Source organism: Passer montanus, unplaced genomic scaffold, assembly GCF_014805655.1.
Source record: "Passer montanus isolate IOZ18808 unplaced genomic scaffold, ASM1480565v1 scaffold18, whole genome shotgun sequence".
NCBI classification, from domain to species: domain Eukaryota; kingdom Metazoa; phylum Chordata; class Aves; order Passeriformes; family Passeridae; genus Passer; species Passer montanus.
Genome location: NW_024365381.1, coordinates 16,796,628 through 16,822,171, shown reverse-complemented (window position 1 = coordinate 16,822,171; position 25,544 = coordinate 16,796,628). Strand labels below are relative to the sequence as shown.

Sequence of the window (25,544 nt, the reverse complement as noted above, 5' to 3'; positions counted from 1 at the left end):
ATATTCAGCTTCTGACTATTCCAGTTTAATCTAGTTGCTTTAGATCTTTCTCTAGGTTCCCATGAGCTGCTGCTATTGCTACAAGAGGACTTGCAAAAGGAGCTTCTGGAACTTTTGTATTCCTTGTTCGCTTGTTGCAACTTTCTCATACAAAGTAGTCATTCTTACTGTGAGAACACAGAACTCTGTGACCATTTAAAATAACTTTTACACAAGAGCACTAGTTTAATACATTTAATAATCACAATCTAGAAAAATAACATGTCAAGAAGAAAACAAAAGAAGGGATATGTTTTTGTAATAATTCCCTCCCATTGCAGGAACCAAGATGAAATAAGCAGATGACTTAAGAAAGGGTGAAAACTTTGCTTTTAGAGGTTCCTAGCAACTTGGCCTGCAGGAAGAAAACTCCATTTTTTAAAATACTAAATCTGATTGTGATGGTTGTGCTGTTGCCTCAAGGGCCTGGCTGATTCAGAGTATCCTTGTTCTATGCACATGAATTGATGTGAAGATCCAAACAGTAAGTGCCTGCTATTGCTAGCTTTTCTAACCCCTGGAATTTCTGATCCTGAGCTTCTTATGCTGAGGAAAGCAGCATCTTTTGTTGGGCAACCTAGGGTGCAGGTCAAAGTATACAAGCTCTGTTTTTCAGCTGATTAGTCCTGAGCTGTTCACTTGCTGTACATAGAAGCTTGCAGCCAGTGTCGAGACTATAGAAAACACAAATGTCTATAACTGTGAGTCTGGCAAAAACCAGGCAGGGAATCACAGCAGCAGATACAGCTGGGCTCGGCCTCATCAGCGCCTCCTCTGTGGTGGAGGTGGGGGCCTGTTCCTGATGTTTTTGCATTTGGGAATATGCCTCTCAGCTACTCGGGGAGCAAACTTGCGTCCACAGTAGGTGCAGGCAACATAGTCTGGATTTTCGACGGGAGGCAGTGGGGGCAGGCCAGACACCTTCCTCCCCTTAGCGAGGATTTGCTCCGCCTGGCGGGCCTGTGCCATGATGTGGATGAGAGCCTCGTGCTTCTGTTTCCAGTTGCTCTTTCTGGGCGGTGTTTTACTCTGCGGAAGGGAAAGGCAGTCAGGGCAACTGGGACCACCATCAGCCTCCATTCTCAAACTTACACTCAGAGCCCAACCCATGTCTCCTGTCCCTGTGCATTCCCTGGTGATGTAAAACCCAGCCTGAGAGGCTGAGTCCCACAAAGGGAATCAGAAAGACCAGCACAAAGGAGGATGTAAAGGAAATACTGATGGAAACATCAGTATTTAGAAAGAGCTTGAGGATAACCAGAAAAGCAAGCAGTAGGGCCAAGGAACTAAGGAGGGTTGCTACATCTCCTTTGCAGGAACAGAGCTGCATGTTTCCACTGCCTTTATTTTAACAGACTCTGCTATTATCTGGATTTTCAGTCAGCTCCCTGCAGCCCTTGATGTCACAGAGTTTTACTGCAGCAGAACCAGTCTGCATCCTAACTACGGCAAGGAACTGAGCTTTCTCCAGTAGTGCACCCTTAACAGATTATAAAGCCAAGTCAGGACTCCTGCCTCCATCTATGAGATTTTAAATGGATCTATTTATCCATTTGGCAAGAACCTTTCAGAGGCAATAGCTGTATTGTATCCCTTGGCCCCATGTACGTGGGAAGGTGCTTGCATCTCAGTCAGAGGTTGAAGTGGAAGGAGTGTGAACAGTAGATGTGGATCCAGGGAGGCAAAGGGACTGCACATTACCTGAGGAGTCCTTGAGCTCTTCTGCTGCTGATACTGTTCCAGTTCTGTTCCCCTAGCCCTGGCCTTGCTAGAGTCGAACACTTTCCTCTTGGAGTCTTGGTTCTTGCTACAGATACTCATGTGTTTCTCAAGCCTTGTGCAGAGAAACTTACGACTGCAGAAGCTGCACTGTCCAAAGCCCTCCTGCTCCACAGCACCAGCAGCCTCCATGTGTGGCAGCTCTGCAGAAGGGTGGTCATCAGAATCTTGGTCTGAGAGGGCAGAGAGAGAAAGGCTCTGCTTTGGGACCAGTTTTGAACCAGAAGCTAAATGCTCCATGGGTATGTTGTCTTGTGTTTTGCTGTTTGTTTTGTTGTGTTTTGCGGCCACCAGCCACTCCTTGAGTTTCCCCACAGCCAGCTCTTGGGGATGGGGAGTGGTGCCAGACTTGGGAATGGTGTCCTCTGCAGACTGTGCCCTGCTGAAGATCCCAACACCTGGCGTGTCTGCAGCTCTGAAAGTTTTCCCTTCAAGGTGCCTTGTGGCCTTTTGCTCGTATGTCCTCTCCACTTCACTTTTCTCCCCTACTTTGATAAGCTCCTTCTCTCTTTGAATCCTCCTGAGTGTCTCCTCTGTCCTCTTTAGCTTCTCTCCAAGAAGGGCCTTTTTCTTTTGAATTGCCTCTTCTAGGTTCCTTCTATCTGCCTCCAGCTTTAGGATGTAGGCCAGCTCTCTCCTGTGTAGATGGGCAGCTGATGGTTCAGGCTCTCGTGTCCAAGGGCAGAGCACCGCAGCTAACTGAGATCTCCCTGCTAGAGCCATCTCTTTGCTTATTGAGCTCGATCTACTATTTGGAGCTTCCTGCACGTGGGGGGAACTTCCAGTGCTGAGCAGTGGATCTCTTGCACTCTTGTGGTGAGAAATTGGTTGCAGGGGATATGCACGGTCCACTCCTTCTTTATGTCTGCCTAATGATTTAGCTGACAGAGTACAGGTCTGGCTGATGAGATACTTGCTCTCTAGTCCACCTGACCAGAAGCCTCCATGCCTGGGCTTGTCCTGAGTGCTTTCTGCAGACATAGAATAAGAATATCTTTGGTTCTTTTGTGCATAGAGATCTTTTAAACTTTCCTCTTTGTCAATTATGACTCCATGCTGAAAGTTGTCCTTCTGGTATTTCAGCTGGGAACCAGGAGAAAACTTAGTAGCTGCCACCACAGGAGCCACCGGTGGAAAAAAATCCATTCAGTGCCTGAGAAAGAGCCTGAGGTTAGAAGCAAAGCCATTACAAACAATTTTATCCAAACGGGACAAATCTTCTCCTAACAGTTTATGCATGGACGCTGCAGACAGAGGTTATAATAAGTATTAGTAAAGGTTTGGTAGCTTTTCTGCTTTCTATATATCTTTACATTCCTTTTATCTAGGGAGCTTCCATGCTGCCTCTTCTTGTCCCAACTGTTTATGTAGCCAGAAATAAGACACACTTATCTCTCTTTCTGGCTGAGCCCTGCCTTACCATGGTAGCAGCGGAAATATACTGCAATGACAGAGGAATTGTATAGTCCCCAGGCAGTTTCCCATAACGTGTCCCTTCAGTTCTGGCAATGTGATTCACCACTCTGTCACACACATCTGACATGCAGGAGTCCCACCAAGCTCGGCACAATCTTCCTGTGGCTCGTTCCACCACATCCCCCGTGGTGTGTCGGGTGCTCACGCCGCGGGGCGAGCGGGGTTACCTGCGGGGCCGCGCCCGGCGCTCCGCCGGCCTCCCTCCTCGGCAAGCTGCGTCTCCACACGCTGCGCTTACGGCCCGAGAGACCCGACCCTGCTGCCGCTGCCCGGGGCCGCGGCGCGGAGCTCTGCCCGCCCAGAGGCTGTCTCCGCCGCGCCGTCCGGGCGCTGCTGGCGGCTGTTGCCGGGAGACCGGCGCCGCTCCGGCCGGCGCGCGCCCCTGGATCGCTCCCGGCCGCGCGGCCGTTCCACCGCGGCACGAGCGCGGCGCCCGTGGGCGGCCCTGATGCATTATTCATGAGGCGGTCCGAGATGTATTATTCGTGAGGCGGTGGGGTGTGCATTATTCGTGAGGCGGTGGGGTGTGCATTATTCGTGAGGGGTCGGGTGTGCATTATTCATGAGGCGGGGGGGTGTGCATTATTCGTGAGGCGGCGAATGAGGGACCGACCCCGCTGCGGCTCTTCATTGGCCGCGGGAGGCAGGCCACGCCCCCAGGCGCAGCGGGGCGCGCGGCGGCCGCAGCGGGCGGAGGAGCGGGAGGCGGTGCCGCCATGGCGGACGGCGAGGGCTTGGTGTCCGTGGACTACGAGGTGTACGGCAAGGTGCAAGGCGTGTTCTTCCGCAAGTACACCCAGGTGCGTGCCGCGGTCGAGCCGGGCGGGCAGGGCCGTGCCGCGGCCGGGGGCTGGGCTCCGGCTGCTGCCGCTGCCGCTGAAGGGGGCCGGCATCGCCGTGCTGCTGGCAGCCCGGGCAGGTTATGTAAGCATGACTGAAGAGAGAGTTTCAGCCCCAGCTTGTCGTGTGAAAGAATATTGAGTAGTCGAGTGAATGCTCTGCTGCTTTCCCGTTGCCCTGAGCCACAGGGGGCTGAAGATCCCAACTTCCTTGGGGGGCTGTGTCTTGCCAGCAAAATTGGCTCCTCTATGTGAATATTGTTCTGTTGCTCTCTTACAGTTTGGATTAACCTCATTTTGCTCTGCATTGTTTTCTCAGGGAGAGGCTAAGAGACTGGGGCTTGTTGGCTGGGTCCAAAACACCAGCCACGGCACTGTTCAAGGGCAAATCCAGGGTCCAGCTGCCAGGGTGCAGGAGCTGCAGGAATGGCTCAGGAAGATAGGAAGTCCCCAGTCCCGTATCAGCCGAGCAGAGTTCAGCAACGAGAAGAAGATCGAGGCGCTGGAGCACAAGGAATTCCAGATTTTGAGGTGACTTTGTCCTGGAAGAAGCAGTCTGGAGCATGAGCTGCCCTCACGGAACATTGCCTCTCTTCCTCACTCATTCAGTCAGCCAGTGTTCCGCTCTAGAGAACTTTATTTTATTAGATTTCTAATTTATTGTTTTGTTAGTTTGATGCTCAGCTTTTCACAGAATTCCAGCGGATAGAGGAAGAGCTATGTTGTCTCTGTTAAAGGGGCTGTTCAGGGCCAGAACCTCTGTTTACAAGTGTATGTGGTTTTGGGAATTGTACATAAGTCTGAAACTGGTGGTGTGTGGATGTGAAGGAAATCACAGGGTCAATGCTGCTAGAAAACATCATTAAAAACACTATTTCTGTGCACTAAATGTCTCAGAAACAATTTATTTTATCCCAGAACTTCATATTTTCTGTAGAGTAAAATTGCTTGGATTTCGCCTCCTGTGTGGAATGGATGTCGGATGGAGGGGCTGAGTGGATGACGGCCTCGGAGCGGGATCTTGTTGCCAAAGCTGCCCCTGTCCCTCCCCGCTCGGTGCCGCTGTGCGGGATGGCCGGGGGGAGCCGTGCTTCCCGCAGCCGGGCCGAGCTCCCGCCTTTCCCGGCCTCTGGGCCCCGTCGGGTGGGAACTACAACTCCCGGCGTGCTCTTAGCCGGGCCCCGCCCGCTCGCGGCTGCGCGCCGCGGCCGTTGCGGTGCCGGCCCGGCCCGGTGCGGTGCGGTGCGCGCTGAGGGGCCCGGGGCGCGCTGAGGGGCCCGGGGCGGCCGGGAAGGGGAAGCAGAGAGCGCTCCGGCTGTGAGGGGAGGGCACGGACAGCGTGTGGTGGGTCCGCGCTGCCCTCCTCAGCCCCGGCGCCAGGGAGCCTCGCGCGACCTGTCACAGCGGCGGCACCGGATCCTCGGGCACGGCTAGCAGGCCCCTTGAATGCCGCTAGGAAACCAGTGAGCGCCAAGGACTTGAAAACAGTGGGTTCTCTTTCGCATAAACAGCTTGCTCTTTGTGCCTGACACCCATTGCCAAGCCTGCTTTTCTCCTTTCCTGGATATGTAGCAGCAGATGCTGTTTGACCAGGACTGTCAATTTTTTGTGGGGATGTAAAAACAGGAGAAAAGCAGCTCTCTGCCCGGTTCTTGGTGATATTTACTCTATAATTCTGATGAAAATTGCAAAATTGAAAAAAACCTGTGGTTTGCAGGTCCTTTGAGTTTTGCCTCACACGGTAGGAGTGTGATTTGGATATGCTAAGTTTGAGAACACAGCGTGTTGTTAGTAAGGAGCTGAGGCTCAGGATCTGGCCATCTACCCCGAAGGCACTGACAATGTGTAGTCAGAGCATGAGCATGAAAGTAATCACAGAAAAAGCCTCTGAATGCCAAGAAGGCTAAGAAAAGTGTATTTATGAGGGCGAATGAAAGAAATCAAAAGTCTTTTCATGTCTTTAATTTGTATTTATTTAATTTTTCCCCCCTTGTCTCTCTGTGTTTTAAGGGACATGGAGCAGTGAGCTCCCTGCAGTTTCTGGTGGTTCTCATCTGTCAGATTTTGACATGATCAAACGTTTGGTGGAAGATGTGCGAGCCAGGCTGCGTTCCGGAGTCACTGTCAGCTCACTCGGACACTGTGTCGAGGAGCTTGTCCTCAACAGCATCGATGCCAAAGCAACATGTGTAGCTGTCAGGGTGGATTTGGAAGCTTTTAAGATCCAGGTGGTGGACAATGGCTCTGGGATGGGGAAGGAGGACCTAAAGGCTGTTGGAAAGCGCTACTTCACCAGCAAGTGCAGCTCCGTGAGAGACTTGGAGAACCTGACTTTCTATGGCTTCAGAGGAGAGGCTTTGGCAAGTATAGTCAACATGGCCAGTGTAGTGGAAATCTCATCTAAGACCAGCAGGACAGCAAAAACATTTATGAAACTGTTTCACAATGGGCAGGCGCTGGAAGTGTGTGAGGCTGAATTGAACAGACCAAGTGGCGGAACCACAGTCACCGTGTGCAATCTGTTCCATCAGTTACCAGTGAGGAGAAAGTGCATGGATCCTGTGCTGGAAATTGAGAGAGTGAGACAGAAGGTAGAGGCTGTTTCACTAATGCATCCTTCTGTTTCTCTTTCTTTAAGAAACGATGTTTCTTGTTCTATGGTGCTTCAGCTCCCTAAGACAAGAGACGTATACTCTCGGTTTTGTCAAATTTATGGACTGGGCAGATCCCAGAAGCTGCGAGAAATAAACCACAAGTCTGGGGGATTTGAGATAAGTGGTTTTATCAGTACTGAGGGACATTACAATAAGAATATGCAGTTCTTGTATGTGAATAGGAGGCTTGTTTTAAAGACAAGACTACATAAACTAATTGATTTTTTATTAAGAAAAGAAAGCGTGATTTGCAAGGCAAGGAGTGTCCCTGCAAGCCGACAGGCTAATTCAAGTCCCGGTCGCCATCGCTGTGGGCCAGAGCTGTATGGGATCTTTATTCTCAATGTAACCTGTGCATACAGTGACTATGATGTGTGCCTGGAACCTGCAAAGACTCTGATTGAGTTCCAGAACTGGGATGTTCTTCTAACTTGCATAGAGGAAGGAGTGAAAATATTCTTGAAACGAGAGCATTTATTTATTGAACCCAGTAGTGAGGACATCAGAGAATTTAATGAACATAATGACTTTTGTTTGCATAATGCTCCAGTTCTGAAGCCTTCAATTCTTGATGAGAAGAGCATCCAAGAAAGTTTTAAGAAAGCATGTAATGAAATTGTGGATTCTTATGAAATACGTAGCTTGCAATCAAAAGATGTCAAGAGAAAATCCATCACTAGGAAAAAAAGTTCAGGTCTTATAGAATCAAGTAAAAATGTACAGGAAACTAAAAATGCTCCAGTTCAGAACACTGCTGAATCATCTGATCCATGTAGAAACAATAAAGCAGAGATTCCATTGCCAAGCAAAGATGACACAGGTTCTGATTTAATTAAGTCAAATACCTCAGAACAGGAGCCAAAACACACTAGCAGTTCCCAAAAAGTATCTGATATTTGTCTGAAACCTTCAGAACATCTTTGTTCCTCTTTCAGTGGAGGGGCCAGATCAGAAATAAGAGAAATAGATGGTTGTGGTGACCTAGGGGATTGTGCAGAGAATAATATAAAAGATGTGGGCAGCCGGCAAGGTCAGGTAATGCAGGAAAGCAGTAAGGTTCTTGTCTTAAATAAGGATGTTATTCAATCACTGCTTGAGAGAGAAGACCCCCCTGAAACAGCAGTGGGACCTGAAACTGTCTCTGGAAGTTCATTAATGAGACTGTGTAATGCAAGAAGAAACGGGGGAACAGCTGAAGTGATAGGTGATGCCAGAAGAGGCGCTGTTAGTTCAATACCCTTAAAGCTCTGCCTTACAGACCTCATAAAAAGTGTTATGCAGAATGAGTCCCCACAGGACTGTGAACAAACAGAAACAAATCTTGCTGTAAACACACGGTGTAGGCCTGGCCCTGTCAGTGCCAAGGATATTTCTGACCACAAAGCGAATGTTGTGATTCAGTCTTCAAATGCTAAGGGTATTTCCAGTAATAGTAATAAAGAATACACAGCTTCTTTTAGCAGAGAAGTATGCAAGACTGCTGGTCATGAGAACAAACCTTTGTCACACGGGGTGAGGGAGGAGGTAGCTATGGCTACTGCTACCAATAAACGACCTTATGAAACATCAAACAGTACGGAATTGCCGCTGGCAACTTCTTCAGGTATTCCTCGCAAGAAAATTGTTATCAAAAACGCTAGAAGACAGATAGCTGTGCCAAGATCACAGCCCTCTAAGAAGCTGAGCTTGTCCACACAGCTGGGATCATTAGAAAAGTTCAGGAGGTGTTATGGGAGAGTTAAGTCTACGCTACCAACACCCACGTCAGAGCGAAATGAATGTGGTCTCCCAGTTCTTAATTCAGAAACTAACTGTGACTTTTCAAAGAATGGGAATGGCAATCATGATAACTTCAGCAGCTGTGAAACTCCACCTGCAGAAGATACAGATTCTAATATTAACCAAGGTTTTGGTTCCTTGGAAAAGACTTTATTTTGCAGTGGAGAAATGTCACAGGACAAACGAGCCCTTTGTCAGAGTCCTTTGACATTGTCTGATTACTCTCTGGTTAGTAACAAAACTACAAGTTGTCAAAGATCTCCAGGATCATTATCATCCAAACTGTCCAGAATGAAAACTGATCACAAAGAAGTAGGACAACGTGGTGAACAGTGCCAAACAGACTCAAATAGAAAAGATAACCATTCTTTTGATTGTGAATCCTCAAATAATGATTTTTTGTATAATGTTTGTCAAACATATAAACCCTCAGTGGAAAAAATGAGGGTGTGTAAGTCCAGCATTTCTAAGGAGACCGTGTGCTCGCAATCAGATGGTGTGATAGCAGAGTCTGTGAAGAGTCCTGTCAGCTCATCACCTCTCAGCAGTATAGAAGGAGAGTACACAGTCTCTTCAGTTTTATCATTACCTGCTAAAAATGATTGTACTAACATCATCTGTAAAGAAAAAAGTACGTTAGGTGAATCCTCAGAACGAAATATGAAAGATACTGAGGTTCCCCATGTGACCTTACAAAGGAACTTGGAATTCTCTGCTGACAACACAAGCACAGGCAATCCCAGGAATGATTCATGTTCTGTCTGGCTCCAAGATTTTGATGCTTTGTCGGGTAAGACAGTGTACATCAATACAGCAACTGGACTCAGCACCTACGGCACTCCTCCTAGTGAAGGATTTCAAACTGCCTGCATTCAAGATATAACAACAATGGCTGTGAATGTTGTTTCAGAGAATGGTAAGACGGGTGGTGGTTGTAAAAATGGGATGAGGAAAACTGTTCTAGGTGCATGAAATAATCTTGCTGGCAGCACCTGAGAGCTTTTACTGAGTTAGTCACTACCTTATGGCTAACAGCTGCATGGAAAACAAGAAAGTGTTGGGAACTATGGAGACAGTGAAGCATTAACAGTAAAGCTATTAAAAGATCATTTTGAATAAAATGATAAAAATAAATGTCAGCATCATGACAATTACAGATAGCTGCCTAGTTTTCACTGGGTATCATGACATTCTCTGTGATGACAGTTATATATAACTGTTGTCACATATAAAATGAGAAACATACTTCAAAGTAAATGTACCAGAAAAGTACCATGTTTTTTACCATTTTATCCTAAACAATTATGTTTCTAAGAAAGTGTTGTTAAAGAGAACCTTGTATTAAAATGATCTTTTTTCAAACTGCATACAAAATTTAAAGCGACCCTTGAAAGATGAATACAAAATCTAACTTCATTGAGAATGTGTAGTCTCCATGGGTTTTAGAAGGCAGGCTGTTCTTTCACACTTTGTAGCAGATGTTGTACAGCATTGTTGCTGTTTTGATGGTGGACCTTTTCCACTAGTGAAAGAACCCTGCAATGTATTCCTGATCTAGTTTGTCTGTCTAGTACTGTCTTTGGTAATTTTCTCTTCAAGGGATATATCTGTGTTCTTGTAGTTGTTCATTCTGTCTATAGGCAGATTTTATGAGTGAAGATGCAGCCATTCTTGGTGTAGATTTTATTTTCTACTACATAAATTGTTTGGAAAAGTTGTTTGGACTTCTTTCTAGTTGTCATGTAAAAAATTTGTCTAATCAATTGTCATGCCCTTTGGTTTGTTCCATTTTTGTCTGTTACTTCCTTGGTTGTCACCAGTCACAGGAACACTGGTGCAGTAGGTGTTTTAGTTATTGAGCTATTCCCCTTTATGTATAATAATTGATGCCAAAAGCTTTTCATATCTATTGTGTTCCATTGAAGAAAATTTGATGCAAGTTTTTATTAAGCAAAATTACTTGCAAGCACAAATATACACTCCTTCACTAACATTTTACTTTCTGTGGTATACCAGTTTGGTTGCCCACAGTACTCTTTAGTAACCAGCCAAAGCCCTGAGATGTAGAAATTGACCTTCTATCCAAAATGTTGGATAGTGCATTCATGTTTATAGAGATAATACCTCATGTACTCTTATGCTTTCAGATGGTGTACAGTCTGTAGGCTTTGAAGACATGTATTGTATTGCATCTTTTTACTTCCCATGGCACTGTCCTTAGCCTTAGCATTAACTCTCTGTTACTCTCCGTTGTGTCAGTGGTGCCAGTCTTTCTAAACTCTGCCAGTTCTTTGGCGACATGTCTGATTTTATTCTTTACTTAGCTTAAGAGCTGGACCTCCCAAATCTTCACAAGGTGTTTGGACTGTGGCTAGATCCTATAGGTCTTAGGTTTTCAAAGTTCAACAAACACATTCTTTCATGTTTTTGAAGCAAAGGATGTTTGTTCCTTTCAGCCATAGGAATAAACATAACTGTGTCCTAACACAGCATTGACATCTCTTAATGTTGTGTGCTGTTTTGGATTGCTGTTAAGACCCAGGAGCAGAATAATTTCCTCACTTGTATGCTTTCATTTTGGTTTTTAGAGTAGTGTCAGTAACCCCATGGTTGACTTAGAATTTCATAGCCCCTAAGAATAGCATCTTATACACAATTCTAGGGAAGTTACACTGCTTAGCAATAGGTGGATGTAGGTAAGAATAATCCATATCCTCCTTTTCATGGCAGCAGTGACCATCTGTCATCTTTTCCAGCCACAAGCCACGTGCTCAACAGAGATGTTAGATTTTGTAGGCCAGACACAGGCATCTTCATACTGATTAAACTGATTGTTACAGGAAAATTCATCAAACTTCCTTTCACCATTGGATGCCTTTCTGAACAATGCATTTGTAGTAGGAAACTATCCTAGCTCAACCTGGTCTTTGTTGTTACGCCAGCTATATTGGCAATTTTTATTCCTTACATTGTGCTGTGTCATTACACTGGTATATCTTCATGATCTGAGGCAAGTGAAAATGAATGCTCAAGTATTCATTGTATGGCATTTGCCTGCATGAAGTGTATACATTACTATCCTCACCACCTTTTCTGATGGCACTTGTCAGAAGAATCATATTAATAGTACCTCTGCCAAGTCTGAAGTCTCACCAGTCGTGGAGCAAGTAAATCCTAACTTTCTGAACAATATATATCTTGAATAAGGATTTTTCCTTCAAGAAAAAACAGGAAATTTTGTCTATTACATGTATAAAATACTAGACTTGTGTTGTTACAGATTATAGATTCTTCTGTGAACTTGAGAGATATTGTCTTTTTATGACAATAGCTATAAAAGTTCTGCCAGAATCTGAATCAGGCAGCATTCTTCAATTTGCCACAGTTTAGCAGGAACTACATTGGGCCATTTTGTCCTTTCCTCTGGGTTTTGTGACAATGGGACTCTCTCTCAAGTTACTCTCCAGTGCTGGGCTGTCAGTTTGGATTCTTGGAAGGATTCTCAATCCCCAGGGTCACTAGTCCTCACTGGAATGGAGCCAACAGTCCAGAATCTGTGGACTGGCCTAAGATTTTATAGAGTCTTTTCACACTGAGCTTATCAGCACACAGCTGGTTTTCTTTGGCATTATCACTCTGCCTCTTTTCCTGAATGCACACCCTGAATTTCTTGGTAGAAGGGAACTTTATTAATTCATTATTATTTCACAAAGAGAATAGAAGACTGAATTGTACCAAAGGAAGGGTGAAATGTTTACCAATGTGCTGGAAATCTGAGCCACTTTTCTTAATATCTTGATAACAATACAAGTTTGTAATATTATATCATTTCTGGGTGGGTGAGAACATTTTGTTGGACTAACTCTGTTACCTCATGTGGGCTCACTGACTTGTGGTTTTCAGTTTTACAAATTCCTGATAAATGTATTGAGTATTGATAGGAATGGTGATAGACTGACAGTTTTGCTGCTTAACAGAGGGAATTCAACAATGTTTTGATCTCTGATATACTACTGTATGTGTCCTTTCTCTTTGGGAAAAACACTTCTGGTTGCACTAATTCTGGAAATAATTATTGCAAGTTTAAGGCAGCAGCCAATTTTTAAATACAGTCCTGCAGAAACCATGGTAATATTTTTACATTTCCCAAGGCATGTATGTCTGATAATTCTCAGCTTTTTACATATGTGTTGTTATTTCTCAATATTAGGTTGCAAGATCTGCATGATACTCAAAATTTTATAGGGCTAAGCACATGCTCCTTTATAAGAATATAATAAATGTATAGCTTTTAGTAATTTTGCATGCTGCTTATTATGCAGCAGTAAATTTATTTCTTTGTTTAGGGTTTCAGTTCAGATGCCATCCCTTTAGAAGTGAGATTGTGCTTCCCTTCCTTCCTAGACCTCAAAAAGAGAAGAATCAGACAAGCCAGAATCTGAGAGGTAGGGCCAGCTTTCCAGGACACAGTGTTCTGTGGTAAAAACAAATCAAAGAATTATCCCAGATGTCCCAACAGGAACCAGAATTACTCAAGGTCTGTTAACAATGGGACTGTGTGAGTCATCTCAGATCTAGAACTGGAAAAAATTTTTTTGGGTTGAAGGCAGGTTAAAGAATACTTATTTACAGGATGAAATACCCAGTTCTTTGTTGAATTATGTCCTGAGTTTAAAGAATAATTACCTACTCCCTTCTTTGTACTCATTCCAGCCTTGGAATGTGAAAAATAGCTTCAATCCTCACACTTTTTTTTTTTGCAGTGGAAAGGATGAAATAATATTTTTGGTATGTAACTTTGTCAGAGGGAGTGGGTAGCTAAACATGTCGTTCTTTCCATACCATCCCTCCACCCCTTTTCCAGGCTTGCTGAATTGTTCTGCAGCATTTTTAGGAGTCAGAAAAATACACATTGCCCTTCCTAGTTAAAGCAGACAGTACAGAAGCCTAATGCCATGTTCCATTATTTATTTGTACGCTCTCCCCTTTTCATGAAGACAAAATTACTTGTGTGAGGTTGAGGTCCCCAGTGAACATTCTATTGACAGATGGTGGTAGTTCCTGTATTATCTATGTGTTTGTTCCTAGATGCTGAAGGGGAGTCTCTCCAGTCATTGCTTTTGGAATGGGATAATCCTGTTTTTGTTCCCTGCCCAGAGGTAAGTGTTACCTTGCATATCATGCTGAAATAGGAATAATTTTAGATTTCTGTTATTTTATGACAATGGGTCCAAAATGGCAAATATAATGATTGTTGCATATAAGTTATCCAGGGATATATTACACTATGGACCTGGAAGTTTTGGGTTTTATAGACTGTTTAGATGCAAGTCATTGTTGTGGATTTATTCAAAGAGAGGCAGGTATCAGGCTAATCTTTCATTTTACATAATTCCAAAACCAAAACATTGTAAACTCTCTTTCCCTCTACAGAGATAGTCATTTCAAAATTAAAAGTTATCGAATGGCAAAATTGTAATATAGTGTCTGTCTGCTTTGTGGACAGAGATAAAATAACCCAGGTTTGAACAGGTCTTAAAAATGTATTTTACCATAGCTGTTTTTAAAGCCTGGCAGGATTACAGCATGTGAGAGGGAAACAATGTTGGAGCTTTTAGAAAAACTTCCTTTGCTGTCATGAGGTAGCATTATCTTTAATCCTCATGTTGTGTGTGTGTAAACATATGTATGTAACCATTTCCACCTGCAAACAATAGGCATGGAGCTGCAAACCACCTGCTGGTGAGTTTCTGGAAGGGAACACTTCTACTCAGTCCTTGCACTGACGTGTGCTCTGACTCATTCCAGGGTAATCCATCCTTTGTAATGCCATCCCCCGAGAGCTCACGTAGGCTGATAATTAATTCAGCTTTTGATAGGTACTTGGAATCAGCTGGATGCATTGAAATTAGCAGGTAATAGCTAGATGGGAAAGATACATGGGAGTAGAAGTATGGGTATTGCCAGATGATTTTTTTAGTTGCTGTTATTCTTGTATAGAAAGCTTGGTTTGTGAATTGTAGTTATTTCCAGTTTTTGTTAAAACTGGTTTGTTTGGAGTATTTGCTCTGTGTGTTTGGGGTTTTTTGCCATATTGTTGAGCCTTTCCTTGATGTGAAATCCTGTTTTTACAGATTGCAGTTGATGTGACCAGCGGTCAGGCTGACAGTCTGGCTGTGAAAATTCACAATATCTTGTATCCTTATCGTTTCACCAAAGACATGGTTCATTCAATGCAGGTATAATATAATCTATTACTACCTTTCATCCCCTAAATCCTACTCAGCAGGTGGGATTTGCTGATGTTTCTGCCTGGTAGGAAAGAAATATCCAGGAAAACAGTTCACATTCCTAATTTTCACAAGCACTAACTGAATTCTTGGTCATGTGTGATAGCAGTGGACATGTGTGTCATGCCATATCTTAGTAACATCTCATGATTAATCAGCTATCTGCAAGTGACTCTAAGATTACTTGACTAGTATGATTAGATCAAAATCAAGAGATAGCCCTGTTACTGCTGCTTAGAAACATTATTAACGAAATGATAGTTCAAAGTACAATTTTTGTATTTGTTTAGCATTTTCTTAGTTTATATTTCTCCTACATCTGTGCCCTGTATCTTCCTTTTGTTTTCACCTTAGAAATTTAATTCCTTAGCAGAGTGATTTCAAAATCAAATCCAAGGTTTAATGAAAAAACTTGAGATTTCACCCTAAGATTTATGTCTGTGCTTAAAAGTGATTTTAATAGTGGCATAATAACATCAAATTTTATTATTTGTGTTTTTTGAATCAAATGTTTTGTGTGTGAGCTTAAAAGCTAATGTAAATATAAGTCTTCAGCTTACATATGTGATGGTTTGCTTGGGTAGAAGTGCCAGAGTGGATTCTCTCCCTCTCTTGCATCCCAGTAGCAAAAGGTCCAGCTGGCACTACTCTTACACAGTCAGGTTGCTGACTTTGAGACTGCAGGTCCTGACTGGGTGAGGCATGGAAATGTTCATCTCCAGGGTGGACAAGGATTCAAATGATTCCATTACTTATGTTGTGAGTGCATAACTAATAGGAGTAAATAAAGTTACTGTAGTGAAGAGGTTATGTTTCACAAAGACAAGAGAGGAAAGATGGAGAATGGAAGGTACCGTTTGTCTGTTTTCTTATAATAAGAATTGTTCTTTAAAACTAACTGAAAGTTTCTGTGATTACCTGTGTCATGCTTTCCTCTCTATGTTTTTAAGAAGGCAAAATTAGAGGAAGTTAGTACTTCTTATCTCTGAAAAAGCTAAATACTGCCTTCAGTACCCTACAGCAATTTTGAGAACCTCTCTACAAAAGATTAAAAGCAGATAACGTTGCATCATGCAATAGGAAAAGAAGAAAAGGAATCATTAGTCTTGTACCCCTGAAAAGAAATACATTAATTTTTACCTACCAGGTGAACAATGCACATGTTGTGAAACAGAGAATTCTGGGTGAGCTGTCTATGTAACATTGGGAGAAATTACTCCATAACACCATATCTGTTTATTTGAAATCTATAAGAAACAATAAGATACTGAAAGCATTGTGCACCTCATCTCAATATTGCAAGGTTGATTTTTGATGCTTGAGGGGAAAGTGGAATCGAGTCACAGAGGCAAATTCTACATCAAAAAAATGAAGGGAAAAATTGCTTCCTTCTTCTGCAGATTATTAGCAAGTTAAAAAAAGTTGTTTACATTCTCTTTTGGTGATATCAACAGATCAATTATTATTCGGAGTCACTGCCCAGCTTTCATTCCCAACTCAAGGAGGTTTCTACCTGACTATTTAATTCACCTTAGAACAGTAGTACCCATGCCCTTATTACTATCTTTGAAAAAGTTTATCCAGATTTTTTTAAAATATATTTCAACACTTAGTTCCAGACTAAACTGTTTTGTGACCATTTAATGGTCATTTGATCTTCTGCCAGTATTCTATTTAGTTTAAATAATGTCTGCCTTTTTCCACATTTAATTCCCCACTGTATTGATAAAGAATAACTATATAGCTTCTCAGTCTAGTTTTGCTAGGCCCTTTGGGTTAGGAAAGATGTAGCTTTCAGTCCTCTAGTTGTCATACTAGCTATTTGTTAGTCTTGATCCATTTTGATTGTTGTTTCTTTTGTTTGCCTTCGTTTTAAAAATAATTGTACTGCTCTATAATGAGTTTTATGAGTATCTTACAGGTTCTTCAGCAAGTGGACAATAAATTTATTGCTTGTTTAATTAACACCAGGAATGGAATGGAAAAAAAGACAGGTAAGACTGGTAAGGATGAAGTTGAGGTGGCTGTCAAGTGGACTGCAGAGGGAGCACTGTCCTATTTGTAATCTCTTCTTGCCTTGGGATGATATTGTTAGTAGAGGAAAACTTTAGTCTTCGCTTGAAATTTCTTGGATCTTCTTTATCTTTATTTTGGACATTGCTGAGTGTTCCTACTGCTTTCAGATTAATGTTGTAAAAATAGATTGTACTCAAATTGCTAATATCTTTCAGGCTCTGTTCACAGTGTCTGGACATATTCATTGTTGAAGCTTTCTGAAGCTGTACAAAAAAGGCATTCAAAATCAGTAGGTTTTGTAACATTTTCAAAGATTGTGTCAAACAGAACAGTTTATAGGTGACCTCAGCTCTCATTCTGAAGTTAGATGAAGATGTCAATAGACAAGAGTTTCTGACTCAATTTAATTCCCTAATTTAACCACCATTTTGGACCACTGAATTTCTGTTCTGTAGTAACTTTATGTTCTGCCAACACAGCCTCCTCCTCACTTTGTTTCTGTGAAACAAGCTGATACTTATCTTCTAAATGTGGCCTCTGGGAAGTGGTTATTCTTCCTCACCACTGCAGTTGTCTGGTACAAAGTTGCCTATTTCTCATCTGTTGTGGTACATTTTTAGATGGAAACCTCTTGATTTTGGTGGACCAACATGCAGCTCATGAACGGATCCGCTTGGAGCAGCTGATTGCAGGTGAGGATTCAGGTGGTCTAAGAAACAAAGATAATCAGTGCACAGAAAAGTTCAGATGAGCTCTCTGGGATGCCCAGAACCTATAGGATATCCATTTGACATCTTTATCCTGATCCCTAGAAGAGTGCAGACATTCAGTATCTGTAGCAATCATAATATTGGCAGCTGAAAATTCCTATAGCCTTTCCAAAAATAAAAGATAGACTCCCTACCCACAGAACTATTGAACTAAAATAGTCCTGACATAATGAAAGAGCAGGAAGACTGATAGGAAAAACAATGAAGAGGAAATAAAACAACATCAATAAGTTTGTGTGGTTATACTGTGAAGAATAAGACACGGGATGCCGAGTAAAGAGCCTAGTTAATTTGGTTCCTTTTTAGCTGAATACTGTGCTTAAAGCCTAAAATTTCCACAGTCTGACTGTTTGCAAAGGGATAATAGTCTTCTGTGTAAGCTCATTAGCCATTGGTTTCAGTGTTAAAAAGCACAATAGCCATCCATCAAGTACTTAAAAATCATTGACCTTCTCTTACATCAACAAACACTGCGCAGTTCCTGCTGAGTGTTCCAGGAACTCTGCTCCTTTTGGTCAGGTACTGAAAAAAAGGTAAAGACTGAAGGGAGAAATGCTTAATGAATAGTATTTTAACTCCATTTATATCTGACTTTTCTGTGGAAAAATTGTTCTCTCTGAGTTGAACCAAATATATCAGTAGGTTGTTTTGCTATTTAGGGTGACTCTTTTTTGGAACTGGTGGGAAAAAAACAAAGTGGCATTAACCAACCCTTCCCCAGAGACTGGATGTCTGGTTTGTGACATTCCCAGTCCTCCACAAGTTTCAAGAGAAGGCATTCTGTGGTCATTTTTTAATCCAAGCAGGGGACTACATGCCAAACCAGAGGGTCATTAAGGGTAATGCCTCCGTAAATATTTTAAGAGGGATACTTCTAAATGTTTCATTCACAGATTCCTATGAGAAGGAAGCTGCAGCATGTGGCAAGAAGAAAATACTGTCATCCTCCATCTCTCCCCCTTTGGAGATTGAAGTTACTGAAGAGCAAAGAAGATTTCTACGGTTAGTAGTGACAAATAGCTCTCAATTTTGGGGGATGGCTCTGTTGACCAGGAAGATCTCTATATATTGCCAGATTATCATGAAACTCAGGAGAAAATTTGTTGATTCTTTCCTGAGCAGAGCCCAGTTGGCTCTGTCTGTACTGAGGGAAACAGATATGCTTCTTAGGCATGTTGTTACAACATCTCGAGACAAAACCCTGGGGTGTGCCATTTCTGTGCCTTTGCAATGTGCTCTGATTTCCCTGGGAAAGTAAACCTTCATGTGTGGGCCAGAAGACTGCCAAAGCAGCTTCCAACAGTTCCTCCTGTCTGGGGCTCAGGACCTCGGAGTGCACAAAGGAGTGCAGTGCCCAGACTGTCGACCTAGGTACTGACTTTACAGGCACTTTTGAGAAGAGGAGCATGGGGTATGGAAAGTCTGTATTGTGACTCCTTCAAAAACACATTCCTTTTTCCTAGGTGACTGCCAAGAGTAACTAATGAACACTGTTTCCCAAGTGTTTCAGAATGGTGACCTAGCTACAATTAGGATATTTAACTTTTGTACTTCAAGAGTTTAGATACAGATTTCTTGTTGGACTATTGCAGACCTATTGGACATTCATCAAACTTTCTTTTCCCCCACATCCCTGTCTGTCACCTGCCACATGCATTTGTGAGGTTTTTTCAGTGCATTGCTCTGAATTTTCAGATGAAGTTCTGTCAGTATTGCCTCATTAGTGTTCTTTATTTTTTTTTTGGTGGTTCCTGTGGCAATACAAAATCAGCTCAACAGCTGCTGATTCAGTCCTTATTAAGATTGTTGCCTCTTACAGGGATACACTTGCTTAGTGGTGTTCATACTTCTGTAACAATTGGATTTTTTTTGTTCCCACCTCTCAATGATGTTCTTGCCAACGTCACAATATTTGTAATGCCTCTTGTTCGACTTCCATTTATTTTTGCACTCATCTATGAATGTCTCTCATTTCTAATAGATCTACTTTAGAGAATGGATGGCTGAAATTGAATACAATATACCAAGTGAGAGAATCCCATTGATTTGTACAGTAGCTTTGCCGCTGTGCCCATGTTTTCTGTTTATTATATCCACACCTGATATTCTGTGGATTATATCCACACCTGATATTCCTTTTTTGTCTACTGCTGCTTGCATGAGCTGCTTGTCTGTGGATGGTCAAGGCAAAGAAACAGAGTAGTGGGGGTTATTATTTGAATTTGTGTTGTTTATGTAGAAGCCAGCCAAAAGTAGAAATAGATTAAATTACTTCTAATAATTTGTATTTATTTGTCTTTAGGAGGAATAAATTCAGTTTTTCTGCCCATTTTTCATTCATCCTACTAATCTTAATTTTTCTACTTGTTTTAAATTCTGATTGAGTTCAGCTTTGTCTCTAGTCTCAGCTGACAGAAAGAATTTTGTGCTTTCTACAAATTTCCTTGCTTCACCATGCCTCTTCTTTTCCACATCATTAATAAACAATCATGAGGATACAGATCAGGACTCGTGTTGAACGCTGACCATCTGCTGCCAGCACACCTTGCTTCCGTAGTCTCTAAATCATAATGGATGGTGCTTCTCTATCCATGACAACCTTTTGCATTTCCTTTTTTATCTGCTTTTAAGAGGTGGCATTAAAGGTTTTTTGAAAGAGCTAATAAATTCTGAGAGCTACTTGTTTTTTAATCAGGTAAATCACAAACATTCTGCAAAACTAAGTAAGGAAGTAAATCAAGAAGTAGGGTGCTTCTTCTAAGGACACTGGTTGAATATGAGGGGCACAGAGGGAACTCAGTTGTGATTCTCAGCAAGAAGCTTACTAGTGCTAGCTTACTAGTACTTTTATTGTGTGACTTAATAATTTTTCAGTCTGTACTAGCAGTTCATCCCTTTGCAAATGCTCTGTGAGATTGTCATTACTAAAACATTAGGAATTAAAAGTATTATGGGAAAATCTAGATTCTGTTGTTACTGTTACTGTCAAACTGTGACTGTGTTCTGTGGTAAAGTTTGGTGTAATAAAATAAATTAACTTGTCTAAAAGACCTTTAACTTCAGCTATGCTTGCAGTTTAATTGTTTAGCTGGACTCTGGGTCACCTGCAGCTTTGCTTCTGTTATTTATCTACTAAGCATTGTAGTAATGCATTGTTCTGTTGACTCTCTTGAACTTCCTTCTTTATTTTTTCTTTTAATAATGATTAAAAAAAATAGAAAAGCCCAGTTGACTTCAATAGCTGCTTGGATATTGTCATTTCATTCACAATGGGCTTTTGTCTTTCTTTCTGTATAGTCTGCTGAAGGCTATACATGTCTTCTTTTTTTTTAGTATAATTTCACAGGCCATGGAGGCTAATAATTGTACTATTCTCATTATTGATTTAGGTAAGTTTAGATTTGCTTCTTTCTATTTTTTGTTCAAAGAATTTCTTTTCTAGAACTAACTGTTACCACCTTTGTTTTAAGTCAATGCTCCCTGAATTAATAAATTATATATTGTTACAGTTGTTTTCATTTGGAAGATAAGCTCTCATCTGTCTCTGAAGTCTCATTTTTGTGTGTATTTTTCCATCCACAGGCTGACATATGTCATAATTAACTAGAGGTTGTTCTTTCCTGTGTTTTCTTTGCTTAACAGGTTGTAAAGTTCATAAAACCATCATAAATTTATTAAAATATTGTTTCCATTTTAAGAATTTGCTAATATGTGTTAATTGAAATCACAGTTCTTTTAGATTAAAGAAGTTTTGATGCTGTGTAATTTCAGTATTTGGAATGTTTGTATGTTGAACCAGACATCTCATGCATCTTCAGAAAAGGCAGATTTAGAAATAGATTTAGATTTAGAAATAAAGCCTCTCTTCACATAATACAGGAACTCTTAGATCTTGTAGTTGTGGAACATGAAAAATGCACGGTTGATTGGAGAGAAAAAACATCCATAATCCAAAAAGGCAAAATTACTTGGAATCTCATGAGGCATGGATTTTGAGATGGGAAACTGTTACAGGAAAAGATATGAGAAACCATGTATGTGGACTACAGAAATATTTACATGTGCTGTGGAGTCACAGATACAATGGTTGATGTCTTCTTTCTGTTGTTTTTTTTTTCCTCAGATGCTGCTACAAAAATTTGGAGGACTTGGGTCTTGAATTATCATTTCCTGAGACAAACAACTCCTTGATTCTTGTGAGGAAAGTGCCAATGTGTTTTATAGAAAGAGAAGCCAACGAACTACGACGGAAAAGACAACCTATCACTAAAAGTATTGTGGAGGTCAGCTGTGGACATGGGTGAAGTTATGATAGTAGGTCTTGTTCTGTACACATGGCCCAGGGTATTACAGGATCTCTGTTATGAAGGACACAATGAAATCCCCTGGCAAATGTGAATGCCAACCCTTTTAGTAGCTAAATAGTCCCAAAACTGAAATCACTGAACTGATATTATAGAGGACTGTTTCAGACTTGCACTAGTGGAGAAGGTAAGAAAAACTGTATATAGCAAAGATATTTTAACAGTTTACTGCATGGATGCTTGAATGGACAGTAAATGTTTGAAGGAACAGAAAAATTATTAAATGAAGGAACAGTAAAATGAATAAGTCGTAACAAATAATAATTGTGTATCAGCAGTATTAAAGTTCCATGAAATCTCTACTCGGTCAGTGGGGCTTTCTAAAAACCACTGTTTCAGATGTTCTGCAGTTTGAGAGAGACATTTCTGAAGAGATTACTTGCAGTGGGAGGTCAGGACTTCCACCTAGATCTTCCACACTGTGGTCAGTGTACTACAAACAGTATCACTTATTCTGGCAGTCACAGAGTAAATTACACACAGATGTGAACAAAGTAGGGTAGGGGGATGGAGGGGAAAAATAGCAACTGATGACATTACCTTTTTTCTTTCTAGGAGCTTATTCAAGAACAAGTTGAGGTGAGTTGCTGTCTACTTCTGGAATTGACTGTAACATCCAATGCTTACTGCGTGAATCAAAGGGAGCCTGTTGAGCTTCAAATGAGAGAGTGGACTAAATAATTCCCTAGCTTTTCCTCATTTTCAGTTTCCTTTGTGTTACAGTTCTTTCTTCTCATATTAAATGGAAAGTAACATGATGTTTCCTTGCTGCTTTTAGCTATTGCAGACCACAAGAGGAGGAGCACGAGGGACACTGCCTCTGACGTTTCTGAAGGTGTTAGCTTCCCAGGCTTGTCATGGTAGGGAAACTGTACTTTTCTTTCATTCCTTCTTTTTCTTTTTTTTTTTTCCCCCAAACCTTTGTCTCTACGCATCATCCTCCCTGGGGCAGTGTTTGGATGTGTTTGCAGCTATTGCAGGGTTAAAGACTATTTCTTAGGGATGAGGAGGTAGTGCTCATGGACAGCACTAAGGTATAAGCAATACTCCCCCAATTTATTAATGTATGGGCCTAACATACTTCCCAACCTTTTTGTGAAACATACAGTTCTGAGATGCATTCATCTGTGTGTGCTCTAAACCATTCAGATAACAGCTCTATGTTGGGCCAAGGGGGAAGGAGATAGAATCTGCCTGAAAGCATGCAGGAAAGAACACTTAGCCACTCTTTCCAAATTTTTAATTTCCTTTAAGTATCCCAAGTGATAGTTTAAGTGTGCCTGCAACATTTCAAGTACTTTTGGAATGAGTGCGGTAAAAATTTACATCTTCTTAGGGACCTGTTTATTCCCAGCACTGGGCAAGGAGCAGGCCTTCTTGGTCTTGACTGCAGTAGCTCCAGCCTCTTGTTGCAATTCCTGTGCCATATACAGTATCAACAGGATCACACTGAAAGGGCAAATGTGAACCAGAAGTATCTGTTTTCTCAACAGTGTCTCAATTTTCAATTGGCAGTTAATAGGTTTTGGGTTTTTGTGTCTAAAAAAGTACCACGGCTGAAAGTATATTGCAGATGGTCTTGTGTATCTGTGAAGGCTAAAGTTTGTAAACACCTCTGGAATAACTCCCTAATGTTCTGCTTGAATCTCCTCTGGACACCTTTAAGTGCTCACTTGTGAGACTACTCAGTGGCAGGGCTAGCACTTGGCTTCAGAAGTGACACCTGTCTGTGGCACCCACAGAGAGCCACTAAAGCCTATGAAACTGTTAACTGTTGTCTTGGTTTAATACTTCTTGATTTGTGAACTGCTTCCAACTTAGCTGTAACACACACACAAAAGCCCATTTGCCTCTTGCAACATTACCTAAAGCACAATAATCTTACTGTCCATCAGACTTGGACTACGTTAAAGTTTAAGCCATGGAAAGCTGATCTCCTTATACAGCACTCTTCAACTGAGCTAAGCCCCAAGTCTGCTGCACTGCAGCCTTTGGGTTGCCTTTGCAGCCTCTCAGGTAGTCTTTTGGAGATGTCCCCAGTGTTTTCACTGAAATCCACAGCTGTGGAAGGGAGTCCTCTTTGGCAGCAGGGGCAAGAATGCATCTCTCTTTTTCAGGAGCTATTAAGTTTAATGAGCATTTGACTTTGGAGGAAAGCTGCAGGCTTATTGAAGCTTTGTCATCTTGTAAGCTACCCTTCCAGTGTGCTCATGGAAGACCTTCAATGCTGCCTCTTGCAGACATAGACCATCTACAGCAGGAAAAACAGGTACTGTGTGGGACACACCTCTGGTAATCCACATTCTGGGTTACCAGGGGTGCATCATGTACGGGTGTGAGAACTAAGATCGTCCAGTTGGAAACCATCCCCACTGGCCTTATATTACTTGACTTGTAACATATTGTTATCAATAAAATGAAACTTTAGGACAAAAGCCATCTGTCTTGTAAACACTTTAGCAAGGATCTTACCATATATTATTTGAATAGTCACACTGACTTGAATAGTGTCCTTAAGGTTAAGCATACATTTAAAGTCCTTGCAGTTTTAAAGTGCAAAATTTGGAAAACATGGAAATTCTGAAATTCTGCTAGTGGCAAATATGCTAATTAAACAAATGCTTACTTTCCCAAAGTTTAAGATGCTATAAAATGGGGATAAAGCATAGGAATAGCAACATTTGTTATAAAATCATAGAATGGTTTGGGTTCAAAGGGACCTTAAAGATCATCTAGTTGCCATGACTCTGAACACCTTCCACTAGAAAAGGTTACATTTAAATTATATTTAAATCAGGTGACATTTAAATTTAAAACAAAATCATTACTCCTCCCTTTTGCTATTACTGTGCTTTATTGTTATTAAATTGGATTCTGTTGAAAGTCAGGTGGGACTTTGAATTAGATATTAACTTAGGAATGACTGTGTTAGGGCAAAGAGTATGGAAACACTTAAACTTATTTACTCAGTTATAACTTGTGCTTCTTAATTTTTCTCCCTCCAGCCTAAACCCAATTTGACTAGACTGAGGAAGATGGCACTTGCATGGCAGCTATTTGGAAAAAAAAAAGAACCTATTTAAAAAAAAAGTTAAAACTGTGAACTGCAACCACTAGAAGCACTGGTATGATCCATGATCCTGTTGTTAGACTACACTACCCTGTGTGGAGCCAAGTTCTGAGCCAGTGCAGTCACCAAAGCTCTCCACCAACTACTGACCAAAGAAGCAGAGACCAACCAGGAGAACATGGCAGGAGGAGCCCACCCTTGGAGCCTGGAGAAGCACCTTTGACCTTAAGGAACAGCGCTGTAAGTCTGGGTGCTATGTCAGTGCTGGCCTGCGGGGTGCAAGGAGCTGCAGCCACTTGCAGGTACTGAAGCAAAGCACTTTTCTGCAAGCACAGTATAATTCTGTGTAATAGAGAGGGGAATTTTAATTAGTGTATTTTATAGTACTTTGAAAATTGGAAGGTATTTCTTAATAAAGTTCACACTCAACTCACTCCTTGGGCTCATGGCAGTGGTTGGAATGAGGAT

The 25,544-nt window shown here is 41.8% G+C and overlaps 3 protein-coding genes across 4 annotated transcripts; 2 read left to right on the top strand and 1 right to left on the bottom strand.

Moving 5' to 3' along the window:
- Positions 1 to 220: 220 nt before the first annotated feature.
- Positions 221 to 3,853, bottom strand: ZC2HC1C (zinc finger C2HC-type containing 1C). The gene is made up of 3 exons (XM_039705424.1): positions 3,462 to 3,853; positions 1,741 to 2,971; positions 221 to 1,068 (listed from the first exon to the last, which is right to left on the bottom strand). Exons 2-3 carry the CDS (start codon positions 2,962 to 2,964, stop codon positions 802 to 804), a joined length of 1,491 nt encoding a protein of 496 aa, XP_039561358.1. The 5' UTR covers positions 2,965 to 2,971; positions 3,462 to 3,853; the 3' UTR covers positions 221 to 801.
- A 54-nt stretch (positions 3,854 to 3,907) lies between these two features.
- Positions 3,908 to 5,097, top strand: ACYP1 (acylphosphatase 1). The gene is made up of 2 exons (XM_039705425.1): positions 3,908 to 4,094; positions 4,453 to 5,097. The coding sequence occupies exons 1-2, from the start codon at positions 4,011 to 4,013 to the stop codon at positions 4,666 to 4,668; spliced, it is 300 nt and encodes a 99-aa protein (XP_039561359.1). The 5' UTR covers positions 3,908 to 4,010; the 3' UTR covers positions 4,669 to 5,097.
- Positions 5,098 to 5,330: 233 nt separating this feature from the next.
- On the top strand, positions 5,331 to 25,509 carry MLH3 (mutL homolog 3). Of its 2 annotated transcripts, XM_039705418.1 has the most exons (13): positions 5,331 to 5,620; positions 6,144 to 9,482; positions 12,913 to 13,011; positions 13,655 to 13,725; positions 14,701 to 14,805; positions 16,778 to 16,850; positions 17,493 to 17,564; positions 18,536 to 18,644; positions 21,766 to 21,925; positions 22,562 to 22,585; positions 22,785 to 22,866; positions 24,124 to 24,275; positions 25,012 to 25,509. In XM_039705418.1, the coding sequence occupies exons 2-13, from the start codon at positions 6,203 to 6,205 to the stop codon at positions 25,087 to 25,089; spliced, it is 4,305 nt and encodes a 1,434-aa protein (XP_039561352.1). In that variant the 5' UTR covers positions 5,331 to 5,620; positions 6,144 to 6,202; the 3' UTR covers positions 25,090 to 25,509. The 2 variants fall into 2 exon arrangements, with proteins under 2 accessions (XP_039561352.1, XP_039561353.1); XM_039705419.1 differs by lacking the exon at positions 12,913 to 13,011.
- Positions 25,510 to 25,544: the final 35 nt, after the last annotated feature.

Coding starts and splice junctions, on each gene's coding strand:
- ACYP1 (XM_039705425.1), top strand. CDS start 4,011: ATGGCGGACGGCGAGGGCTTGGTGTCCGTGGACTACGAGGTGTACGGC. Junction 4,095..4,452: donor TCTTCCGCAAGTACACCCAG/GTGCGTGCCGCG, acceptor TTGTTTTCTCAG/GGAGAGGCTAAGAGACTGGG.
- MLH3 (XM_039705418.1), top strand. CDS start 6,203: ATGATCAAACGTTTGGTGGAAGATGTGCGAGCCAGGCTGCGTTCCGGA. Junction 13,012..13,654: donor GACAAGCCAGAATCTGAGAG/GTAGGGCCAGCT, acceptor GTTTGTTCCTAG/ATGCTGAAGGGGAGTCTCTC. Junction 18,645..21,765: donor GAGCAAAGAAGATTTCTACG/GTTAGTAGTGAC, acceptor TTTTTTCCTCAG/ATGCTGCTACAAAAATTTGG.
- ZC2HC1C (XM_039705424.1), bottom strand. CDS start 2,964: ATGGATTTTTTTCCACCGGTGGCTCCTGTGGTGGCAGCTACTAAGTTT. Junction 1,069..1,740: donor AGAGCTCAAGGACTCCTCAG/GTAATGTGCAGT, acceptor TCCCTTCCGCAG/AGTAAAACACCGCCCAGAAA.